General features: G+C 41.7%; 1 protein-coding gene across 1 annotated transcript in view; it reads right to left on the reverse strand.

The window, feature by feature from the left end:
• Nucleotides 1–5,807: 5,807 nt before the first annotated feature.
• MRPL48 (mitochondrial ribosomal protein L48) overlaps nt 5,808–12,488 on the reverse strand; it is a 53,727-nt gene continuing 47,046 nt past the window's right edge. The window contains exons 6-8 of the mRNA XM_019744399.3: nt 8,872–8,974; nt 6,963–7,052; nt 5,808–6,259 (exon numbers count right to left, since the gene is read on the reverse strand). Of these exons, the coding sequence (XP_019599958.3) occupies nt 6,185–6,259; nt 6,963–7,052; nt 8,872–8,974 (268 nt within the window). The 3' untranslated portion in view covers nt 5,808–6,184. The remainder of the gene's footprint in view (nt 6,260–6,962; nt 7,053–8,871; nt 8,975–12,488) is intronic.

Below are 12,488 nucleotides of genomic sequence, written 5' to 3' on the forward strand. Positions count from 1 at the left end.
TGCCAGAGTCTGTCGAATTAATAGATGCAGAGTCTGACCTTAACACACTCCCAACCCAACACACACACAATGTTGGTTTGACATTTAAAAAGTACATTGAACGTAAAATACAGATTTTTCCGCTTTTGAAAAATAGAGAAGTTGTCATCATGGAGCTTCAATTCCTACTTGACAACAATTTGCTAGAGCTGAGTAAGGTTTCTCTTTTAGGTGGTTGTGTTCTCTGGTTAACAATAGTTGCCACCATTTCTCATTTTGTTTCCATGGAACCACATTACCCATTATATTACTTTCTGCCTAGCCCTGTAAAGCATTGGGAGTGGCGAGGGAGTTGGGGGAATGACCCCTGTCATAGAAACTGGGATGCGAAGGGACAGTCATCATCAGTAATGTTTCCTGTGTGTGTGTCGTGTGTGTGTGTGTGTGTGTGTGTGTGTGTGTGTGTATTAGAAGCATAAATGTGAAGTATAGTAGGCCCTAATACTACTTTTGTGTTGGTATTTGGGGAGGAAAGAGAAAAGAGGGGAGAAGATAGGAGGAATACCAGTTTAAAGAACAATAGAATCCAATTTCAGCTTCCAAGTGGAAGGGGGTGACTGGGTGTATACTGTGTTTCCTCGAAAATAAGACATCCTGAAAATAAGCCCTAGTTAAGATCGTCAGCCAGACGGGTTCATTTAATATGTTATGACGATGTTCCAGAAGATGATGACATGGCTATTTGAATAAATGTAGATTGTTGTACATGAAAAAAATAAGACAACCCCTGAAAATACGCCCTAATGTGTCTTTTAGAGCAAAAAGGAATATAAGACCTGGTCTTATTTTCTGGGAAACATGGTATATAAAGATGAATCTCTGTTCGGTGCTGTAGGTCATCAGAGGGAGTAGTGGGGATTAGAGCTGTCAGCAAGAATCTCAGAGAAGAGAAGGGATTTAGTTGAGTTGAACCTTTAAAGATGAAGTAGATAATACATTTCTATCATAACAGGAATGATGACCATCTGGAACACAAAGTACCTAGAAATCAGAAAGAAAAAGCAAACTACCCAATTGAAAGTGAACAAAGTTAAACATGCCCCCAAAACAGGAAAATGTAAATATATTTCACATCACTGATAAGAAAAATGCAAAATTTAAATACAGTTTTATTAGCTGATCCTGTTGACAAAAAGCAGAAGTATTTATAATGACCAGTATTGGTGGGGATGGAAACACACATTCACACTTTTGAAGGGATCATAATTTAGTAAAGCTTTTGGAGGGCAATATGGTGGGATCTATAAATATTTTAAATGTTTAAACAGCATTTATTAGGAATTCTCTTAAATATATTTTTATAAAATGTCTGTACTATGATGTTCATCGTGTATAGGAGTGAATAAATGGTCACAGTGTGACCATCATTCCATCAATAAAGACTATATTTGCTTACATATTTAAATCTTTTACAATAGGAACATATCTATATATTAACTTGTATAATTAAGATAGAAATAACAGGCCATGAGGTGGGGAGAGCCCAGCAGAGAGGATGGGTAGGAGGACCTCCTTAGCAGGAGGAATGGCTTCCAAACCAGCAAAGTGGAGGGAGCAAGTTTTGGAGGGCTCCGGCCCTAACAGGGAGCTGACACTGGGTGGGTAACAGTGTATTTTGGCAAAGGGTGCTCTGTTGCCACCCAAGCCTCTTTCCTCAAATAAAGGGGGATAATTCCTATTTGATAGGCACATTGAAAGAATTAAATGAGATAATATATAATAAAAATTGTTAGCATTTATTGAAGCTTTACCTAACTTTTATGGAGCATTTAACCCACGCTGTCTGGTTCCAAAGTCTGCTCTCAATCCCTATGATGTGCTTTCAAATCCCGCTATGCCACTTACTAGCTGGGTGATTCGGGGCCAATTACTTAACATATCAAGATCTGTTTTTTCTTTTGTAAAAATAGTTATAATGCTTTCCTCATACACCTCACAACTAATGTAGGGTTGTTGAAAGAATGAGTTATTATTGGTACAGCAGGTCTTCAAATAATGTTTCATTCGATGTCTTTTCGTTATAATGAGATGCGGTAAGAACTTAATGCGTTTATATCAATTAGCCTAGTCAAATTGGTTTTGTTATATGTTATTTTGCTTAAAGTCGCAGAACCTGTCAATGACATTAAGTGAGGACTTGCTGTAAAGTGCTTAGAAACAGTGTCTGGCACTTAATAATCAGTCACTAAATGTTAGCTGTTAGCGTCATTATTATTGTGTGCTAGTCACTGTCCTGAGTTATGTTATCATTCAATCCTCAAAGCGCTGCATCAGCTCACCTTTCAGAGGAGGATATAAAGGTCAGATTGAGGATCATCCTCCCAGTGTGTGTACAGCCTGTGCTGTTCTCTGCTCTGTGCTCTCTCACAAGCCTCGTGTGCCCATTACGGTGCTTAACACAACAGTAAGTAACCATATGTAAATACCACTTTACTTTTTTTTGTTGCTTTACAAGAAGGAAATGAACCAGTGCAACTTGACCACGGTGGTCTAGATCGGTATGCCTATTTTTTAGTCTCAGCTTTGCAGCCCACAGCCATGGAGCTGGAGTTTAATGTGGTCCGTGCCTGTCCCTATACAAGCTACAGCTACCTCTGTGCCAGGGATGAGTGGAGCGACCTCTTGGCGAGGTGCCCCCTTGGGGAGGCGTAGGGCAGACTCGTGATTTGGCTCTTCCCTCCAAGGTCCTTGGCTGAGGACGGGGCCTGTGCCCAGTGCTCAAGTGCATTGGAATGTGTTTGACTAGATAAGTAAGAGGATACTCCTCACACTCTCCCTCCCTCAGGTAAAGTTGCCACACTAAGTCCTGGGCTACTGACTTTAGAAATCCAAAGAGCCAGAGCAAGTCCGGGTGGAAACCTTCCACTGTCCTGCGGTAGTGAAGGCGAGGGCTCTCTGCTCTGCGCCAGCGGAGACTTACAGCAGGAGAGGAAGTGGGAGGGTCCTTCTATGGAGCAGCTTCTGTCGTCTGAGGAGTTTTCATTCTTTAGAGCCCGGGTATTTTTTTAGATGGTGAGCTGATCCCCTAAACCTTGAAATGTCTGAGAATGAACCTTTTTCCAGGGGGAGTATAAGAGCTAAATGAATCATTTCAGATTCTCCAGGGAGATCAAATATTTGAAGACAAAAACGGCACAAAGAGATCAAAGTACAGATTAAACAAGCACAAGGCACATTGGCCGCCTCTGTCTGCAGTGCTTTTCCAGCACATCTGGTTTTAGACATACATGCCAGTGCATGCTCAGAGAACTTCCCTTCCTTAAGTACACTTTACATCCTAGAAACAGTGGGAACCAGGGGTCTCTGAGCATTGCCATGGTGTCTGAATGGCCAAAATATCCAGATTCCATTTGTTTCTGTACAACTAAAACATACCCTTTTAGAATCCACAGCTGGTAATTTCCAGGCTCTGTGGTGGGGGGGAGGGGGCGGAAGGCCTCCTCAGCCAGAGGAAAGGGACTAATACATAAAACTGAAGAATCTACTGGCTTTAACCAGTAAAACTGCCCATTTGACCCAGGTCCTTTTTGAAAGTTACTGATCTACATAAAACTCCATTTCTAAAAATCTCAATGATGTTCACTGAACCACGAATTGAGTGACCTGGAGCTATTCCTGGCTGTCACTGGTTAACTGGGTGACCTTGGACAAGTCTCTTTCCCTCCGAGGCCAGTTAACTCATCTGTAAAATGAAAGCCAAATCAGATTATTCCAAAGGTTACGTATTGATAGAGCCCAGCTATTCTGATTCCTAATCCATTGACCTTCCTGCTCTTCTCCTTCCCATCGTTTTTATAGCAGTACTAGGCATAGTTGAACCTGAGGCAATCAAAACTAAAAGTATGCTGAAGGAATGAAGTGATACATGCAGCAACATGGATAAAACACTTGGGTAAATGAAGATAGCTACAGAAGGTTCCATACTGTATGATATTTATATATAGTACTGGATAGGCAAAACTATGGCAGTAGAAATGAGATTAGTGGTTGCTTCTGGGGAAAAATGAAAGAATGTGAGGGAACTTCCTCGGGTGATAGAAATGTTCTTTATCTTGATAGAAGTTTAAGTTTTATGGGGGACTGCGTTTTCAAGACTGGTCAAATATACACTTAAAATCTGTGTTTCACTATATACAAATTATACCTGAATGGAAAAAAATCTTTCCAAAAAGTACGCTGAAGAAGTTTAGAAGGTAATCTAACATTTACTAAGCACTTGCTAGCCCATTATATACAGTATCTCTTATCTCATATTCCTAAAAGGGAATTGTCCCCATTGATAGATCAGAAAACTGAAGTTTAAGAAGATTAAAATAACTCACCTGAGGCCTCAAAACTAATAAATGCAGAAACTAGGTATATCTCAGATTCGTCTGCCTCTTTAATGATAGGTTGTCTCAGGAAGGGAGGGGAAAGTATTTCCAGCTTAGAGCCAAGAGACTTGCATCCCATCTGATTTCACTGCCATGTGAGCCTATGCAAGTCCACTTCCCTCTAGGTCTTACTCTAGAAAGTCAAATGCTCATAATTGTTTTGTAACTCTGGGTTTCTAGCAATCAGAATATCTCCTGTCCCTCTCACAAGGATAAGGCATTACAAGCAATTGCATTTGTCTCAGGGCAGACTAATCATGAGTAACAAAGCCCTTTGACTCTTGTGAGAATAAATCATCAACTAGGTCAGTGACACAAGAGCTCCAAGGTGGCAGAACCCAGTTTCTCCTGTTTAAGAGAGAAGCCTGACTCATGCCCCAGTGGTGTCATGGAAAGGGATGGACTGGGAATCAGATCTGAATTCTCCCAGCACTGCCAGTGAGGTGTGCTGTGGACTTACGTAAAGCATTGCTCTTCTCACCTGCACTTGCTGAAAGAGAGGGTTAGCCTGACTGGGTCCCAAGGTCCTTCAGCTTTTAATATCTTGTTAATTTATGACATCCTGTGCCTGATAATAAGGAAAAGTGGGCAACTGGAAAAGACTGCTGTATTCCAGGTTCCACATGGGGTCCCTGTGACATTGCCATTGCCCTTGTGATGTGGGGGTGGTGTATGTCTGTGAGTTTACATATATTTATTCACCTTCTCTTCATGTCACGGCACTCTCTCAACTTCATACTCATCCATTAGTTGCTGCTCTGTTATCTTCCCTAACAGAGACACAGCAATGAGCAATTCTACAACCAAAATACCAGTCCTCACCTGGAAAATTCTGCCACCCTCCCAGTGGGGTTCACTCGGCAGTCCTGGCCTGCTGAGCCTTAAGTTTGGGTTCAGGGAACCATCTTAGTTGAGGGCACCTGCTATCTTGACAGCCCTCCCTCAGTGTTACAGCTTGGGTGGAAATCGGAGTTTCCTCTTGTTGCCTTTGGAGACCAGGGCAAAGGAACTGAAATAACTTCAGGACTGAACCAGGAGTTTCAAAAAGGTACATGCAATACTAGGAATCCTCTGAACTCCCACAGACCTCTTTTCTTTTTTGAGGTCTTTTATTTCGAAGGCTTAAAATGTTTATTGGAAGTCTTAAAAATGTTTAGACTGCTATGTTCTCTTCATCATACATTAGTGATTTGCCACTAGCGTTTTAGAAAGGCCTCCAGGTGATCCTGGTTATGCTTACGTTTGAGGACCAATGACTTAGATCAGGGTTTGACAAACTTTTTATTAAGGGTCACATAATAAATGTTTTAGTTTTACAGTCTTTTGTCACAACCACTCAATTGCCACTGTGGCATGAAAGAAACCATAGACGATATGTACATGAATGAGCATGGCTGTGTTCCAGTAAACCTTTATTTATAAAAACAGGCAATGAGTTTGTAAAACTAGACAGGTGGTACAGACAACATTGTGACTGTATTAAATACCACGCAATGGTTCACTTTAAAATGGTTAGTTCTGTGGTAGTGAATTTCACCTCAATAAATCGTTCATTACCAGCATATTTTAATTAGATGAAGGATTGGCTCAAAGGAAAGTGGTGACAATTGGCAAACACTCCTCCACAGAGGAGAGAAGGCATTCCTGGCTATTGTGATGTGTACTTATGATAGGTAAGGGTCAGGGTTTCCTTCTTAACTTTGACCACCCAGGAAGCTCTCCCTGTTGACACTCAATATGTCCAATGCTGGCATGAAAGAGTCTGCAGTGAGCTAGTTCAACTTGGCAATCAGTTCTTCCAGCTCTGGCCGAGCTTTGAACCGTCCCTTGAAGTCTTCTTCAGTGTGCTGGGGAGAAGAAAAAGAAAATAAATGGGAATTACTGCAAAGCTTTCAGTTACTCACATATGTACAGCATCAAAAAAGGATCCATCAGCCAGCTCTGTAGAGAATGAATCAAATTCAACTAACTTTTATTGAGTATCTATTATGTACTAGGCTTGTAATGGGTACCAAGGATTCAAAGCTGAATTGGACTTCCTCCCTGCCTTAAATGAACTTATAGTCTGGTGAGAGAAGACAGACTTGCAAAGCACTAATGTCACAATGCTATAAGTAGCACAATAGAAGCACTTAAAAAGAGAATGCCAGACATTTTTTACTGAATGTTTTCAGTCAGGATACAGTGAAGCCGTGAAGATCCAGGAAACTTCTCTCTAGATCACATTTCCCTGTTTGTGTTCTGATTCGTTATACCGTATGTGATCTTAAACCACGCTCTTTCTGCTACACAACTGCCTGAAGGGAAGGAATTTTGGGGTGTAATGGGCTCACACCTAACATCAGGATGCTGTGATGGAATTCAGCTTATGGTTCGTAAAGCATCCTCCCTGAAGAGCCAGTAGTACCAGCCTGTACACATTTCCTGATTAGTATCTGGGCTGAATGATCCACATTTGTTTGTTTCTAAAACCAGGCAGTCTAGATGCTCTTAACTGTATTTTGAGCACAGGTGGGCCACCAGGGGGCCTCTTCTCAAACTACCACCTACCTCCTTCACTGACAGTTTGACTCCTTCAGGAAGATTGCTTTGGATTATTTCCAAGAAAATCTCTGCAAATGTAGCACTCAGATCGCTGATCTGCAAAAGGAAAGAAGGTGCTGTAAGAGAGGCACTGAAAGCTGGGTGACTGGGGAGACAGCATGGGCTCAAACGTCAGCTCCAGCAGAACTCGAGGTCCCTTGGATGGAGGCTTAATACCCAGAGTGGGTTTCAGAGCCCAGCCTCTACAGGATTTCTCTTGCTGTCTGCCAAGGGGTCTGCTTGCTGAGATGGTCATGGCCAATATGTGCTCCTGTAGGCAGGGGATGTCATAACTGGACCAAAGAGGTTACCAAGTCCAGGATGACTTTTTGATTCAACTCAGGTTAACCCACATAGGTCAGACCTGATTGGTGTCGGACCCTGTGCTGAGAATCCGGAAGTGAATCAGATCCATGGTAGAAGGGCATGGAGGAGGCTGCAGAACCCACTAGAGAAATACCTCAGGTCAAAGAAAGCTTCCAAAAGAGGTAACGTCTGGTGGAGTCTTGAAGAAAAACAGCAGTAAAGTGGGAGAATTCAACAGTAGTGGGAGTTTTCAAGGCAGAGGAAACAGTATTAAGTAAAACGTGGAGGCATCGCACCGTACTAGGGACTTAGAACTAGTTCCGTGTGTGGGTAGTATGAATGAGGTGTTAGCATGAGAATCATGAAGGTACTTAGGTGCTGATCTAAAGAGTTCAAACTATCCTATGGGCCTCAGTGACAAGTTAGATCTGTCATAAGATGTATCTCAATTTATTCCTGATAATAAAGAACCAAAAACTGTAAGTACTTTATTAAAAAAATTAACATAGGTTTAAGTTGTTACTACCTTAACATTCCTCTCATTACCTTGCTGATATATTTCTTAAGTGGATCAAAAAGAGTCATGATGTCCATTCATTGGAATATTACTTGGCAATAAAAAGGAATGAAGTACTGATACATGTGACAATATGGATAAACCTTATATTGTACAATTCCAGTTAAATGAAATGTCCAGAAGAGGTCAAACCATAGAGGTGGAAAGTAGATTAGTAGTTCTAGGAGTTGAGGTGATGGGGAAAGAGGAGTGACTGCTAATGGATAGTTTGTTTTGGGGTGATGAAAAATGTTCTAATAGTGATTGTGGTGACGGTTGCATAACTGAATATACTAAAAGCCATTTAATTGTACATTTCAAGCGGGTATATTGTATTACATATGAATAAAACTTATTAAATATGGGGGTGATGTTAAGTGTAAATTTTTAATAGCTCTGGGCACTCATGGTGGTGTGGTTGTCCACGTCTGTCTCTGCAGTGAAAAGACAGAGAAGCACTGCTAGAGCTCAAGGGAAGCCATTGAAGGTTTTATGCAGGAAGATGACATGATCGCATTGGTACGAGGGTAAAGCAAAGTTAATGGATCTGAAAGATTTTTAGGGGTAAAAGCTATAGAATTTGGTGAATGAATGAAGTTTCAAGCATTAGGCTCAAAGGTGGGAGGATTATAGAAAAACAGGAACATCAGTCCCTCTGTAATTTGTTCTAGAAACACTGAATGTAGGGCACCTGTGGAACATCCCAGTGGAGAAGTGCAGTAGACACTTGGATATCAGGTTTGAAGCTCTGTCAAGAGATCAGGACGGGAGATATATATCTGGGACTTATCAGTATATAATGACGGTCACTGAGGCCAGGGGAATGAATGAGAATGCATAGAGGGAAGGTATCACATAAGAAGAGAGAGAGCGATCAAGAACTGAGACCTGGAGAATGTCATCACTCAAGGGGCAGGCAAGAGGATGAGACAGGCATGGAAGGAGAAGGAAAAGTGGACAGAGAGAAGAAGCAGGAGAGGCAGATACATTTCGAGTTTCTTCCAGAGTGCCTACCTGCACCACTCGCTCATGGGTGGTAAGAACTGAGTCCAGAAACATTTTGCTGCCTTGGTCCTGCAGTCGCAACACCTCCATGGTTTTGGTGGGCATCGCATAACTGTGGGAAGGGAGAGTCAGCGATGGTGAGGGTTCTCTTAAGCCATTAGCACCACTTCAGTCAGGATGCTCCCTGAATACAGCCACTACTGCACACAGGGCTCCTGGAATGCAGGGCCATGATCTGCAGCCGGGACAGTCACCAGATCTCAAGTCTCCAGAAGTCTGCATTCCCCGAGGGGACAGACCGTGTCTAACGCCTTTCTGTATCCTAATATAACACTCTGAATAAAACCTGGTGATTAATAAGTATTTGCTGCTACGAAAGAACAGCCAATTCTAAAAGAATCAGGCTCATACTGGAACAGCTATGTACGATGGCAGAGGGGTAGTAGACGAGGGGGGTTATCACTTTGTGAGGGGTGTAAATGTCTATTATGTTGCCTTGTACACCTGAAATGATTTTTTTTTTAAAATCGTCCCTAAAATAATACACGAAAAAGAATCAAGCTCATCACTAGGAATACTTTGGAGGCTCACTGGGGTATTTCCCCTTTTCGGAGAAATGATGCCTGAAACCCAGTTGTTTTAAGGCAGAAATTCTCACCCTCAGCACTACTGACATTTTAGACCAGATATTTCTTTGTTGCAGGGGCCTGGCCTACACATCCCTAACCTCTACCCATCAGGTGCCAGTAGTTCTCCCCAAGTGACCATCAAAATAATCTCCAGACCATTGTTAAATGTCCCCAGGTTGAGAACCACTGTTGTAGAGTCTATGCTTACTATAATCAACTTCAGCAGATCTACATGCGTCAGTGAAAAGAAAACTGGACCTGGGGTCAAATCTTGGCTCTGCCACTTACTAGCAATATTTACTTAGGCAAGTCACTTCCCCCTGTGCTTCAGTTTCTTCCTGTGTAAAGAGGATTACAACCTAGGCCTGTATCAGTAGATTATGTGAGGATCAGGTACGGAGAGGAGATAGGACTGATGACTACACAGTAATATGTGTTAGTGTTGTGTTCATCTTAGGAAAAAGTTCCTCAAACTAAAGACAAATGAAATAATGGTAGCAGTAGAATTCCTGAGGTTTCATGCCACATGAAGCTTCATTAATTAATAGCTGGGGGCACGGCCCTCTACTGATGCACGGCTACAAAAGGAAGTTTGGTATAATGGAAAATGGATTAGAGACATGACAGCCAGTCCTGGATTTAAATGTTGCTTCTGCCACTTATTACCTATTTGACCTTAGACAAACGAATTCAGTTTTTTGAGTCTCAGATTCTTCAGCTATAAAATTAGGATAATACTACTTAGTTCATGGGGTTGTTGCAATGATTAAATGAGATAAATTTGCCTCGTATACTACCATGTTTCCCCCAAAATAAGACCTGGTCTTATATTAATTTTTGCTCCAAAAGACGCATTAGGGCTTATGTTCAGGGGATGTCCTCCTGAAAAATCATGCTAGAGCCTATTTTCCGGTTAGTCTTATTTTCAGGGAAACATGGTATGCCTACAAATGCTAGTTCCCTTGCTCTTATAAACTGAGTAGAATGGTAGGTATTGCAAAACTCTTCCAGGCAGCCTCCCTAAATAACATTCCCTCCCATTTTTCAGCATCTCTGATTGCCTCTTCCAATTCAAATCTGGTAGTAACTTCCCTGCATGAAAAAAAAAAAAGACATATTCATAGACTTGTTATGGAATATCAAGTACAGTAACTATAAAAGCCTTTAGGAAAGTAAAAAGCACTCTAAAGTGCTGTTTTTCTTTTTTGACATTCTGCAGAAAAGACTGACTAAAGTGAGAGTTGTCCATTCCTGCCACTGAGCATACATTTTATTTTTCAGTACTTTAGCACGATTTGTTTATTCATTCATTCATTCATTCATTCATTCAACAAACATTTACTGAGAGCCTGTTCTGTCCTAGGCACTCAGGTGGCCAATCTGCAGCCTAAGCTTTAAAGGAGCTCGCTAAGAGTGTTTGGGACAGATAAGTAGACAAACATCTTCACTACAGTAAGACAGAGGCACAAATAGGTATGCACCAAATATTACAGGGACAAGAGAGAGAGAAGGGGGGCTCAGGGAAGGCTTCATAGGTGAAGTAGTGCTTTATCAAGATGTAAAGAATAAACAGAGGTGTTTGCCCAGAGGGCATTCCAAAAAAGTGCAGCCGTTATCTACAAAGGCATGGAGGCAGGAGTGGCCCTCAAAGAGAACCAACAGAAAAACCAGACACAGTTTGATAAATAAATACTGGGAACTCGGGTCATTTCACAGTAGAATAGATAAGAGTACAGGTAATTTTCCTTTAGTGTCTCCACTTTTCTGTACTTTCCAAATTTTCTACAATAAACATTACTTGGATGATCACATAGTGAAAACAGAAGGGAAGAAATGAAATACTTGAATTTCAAGAGTCAACCTAACATGACAAAATAATGCTACCTTTTGGGGGTGCTGCCTGAGATGGGACAGAAGGGAGCCTGCTGGGTGCTAGGGAACTTAGATCCCTACTATAGTGGACTCTACTATATATGTTATACCTACACTTTAAACAATGTAAGTGGATTTAAAAAAATGGAATGAGTAGCACACAGTGATGCTTTTACTCTCCACAGAGCAAGGGGCTAGATCACCGTTAAGCTTAGAAGCTTCTCCCAAATGAGGAAGATTTCCATCCCTCCAGGCAATAGCTCAGCAAGGGTGGCAAGCAGATTAAGGGACCTGCGTAAGAGGCCCCTTCCTCTCCAGGGTGAGTTGCAGCTGCAGCAATGCAGACCATATATAGAACAAAAGCCAGCACCACTGCTCCCTCGCCCAATGCCATCTCAAGGTCAGAGCCCTTCCCCCCACTCCCAGAGGAAAAAAAGGATCACGATGAAATGAAAATCAGTAGAAAATAAAATCATTTCAGCTCTGAAAAGCTGGGCAGTGAGAATGCCTAGCAATACGATGGTCTGAGGGAAAAAACAACCTCAGTGCAGAGAAGTGAGTTGCTGAAAACAAACATCTCTTTATGTTCTGTGCTATTTGGAGCAAAGAGCCATGAAAGAGGCAAAAAGCAGCACATCATTTTGCTGTGCTAGGAATCATGTCCATGCCTACTGGAACTCAATCCAAGTCAACAAATATTTATTCAGTACCTACTATGTGTCAGGTACTAGGCAAGGTCGTAGGGTTAGACTGCTGATGAAGACAAACAATCCTTGCCTTACAGATCTTAGACTCTAATAAGGAAGATCAATGAAAGATCAAGTAATTACAAGAGTTAAAAAATGAGTGCTATGAAAGGGAAGTTATGTAACCTTCACTTCTACTAAATATGTAACATAGGACCTAACTTAATGAAGGTCTCTGAAGAAGTGACATTGAAGATGAAACCTAAGGAAAAAAATAGGGGTTAGTTAAATGAAGGGGAAAGAGCATTATCAGCTCTAGAGAACATATGCAAAGGTCCTGAGGTAGGAAGGCACAAAAACAAAGCCAGTGTAATTGGAGGGAGAGGGAGAGGGAATTATGAGTGAAGGCAAGAGAGGAAATCCCAGGCCATGGGGCACC

Source organism: Rhinolophus sinicus, chromosome 14, assembly GCF_057876585.1.
Source record: "Rhinolophus sinicus isolate RSI-liver-muscle chromosome 14, RSI-T2T, whole genome shotgun sequence".
Classification (NCBI taxonomy): Eukaryota; Metazoa; Chordata; class Mammalia; order Chiroptera; family Rhinolophidae; genus Rhinolophus; species Rhinolophus sinicus.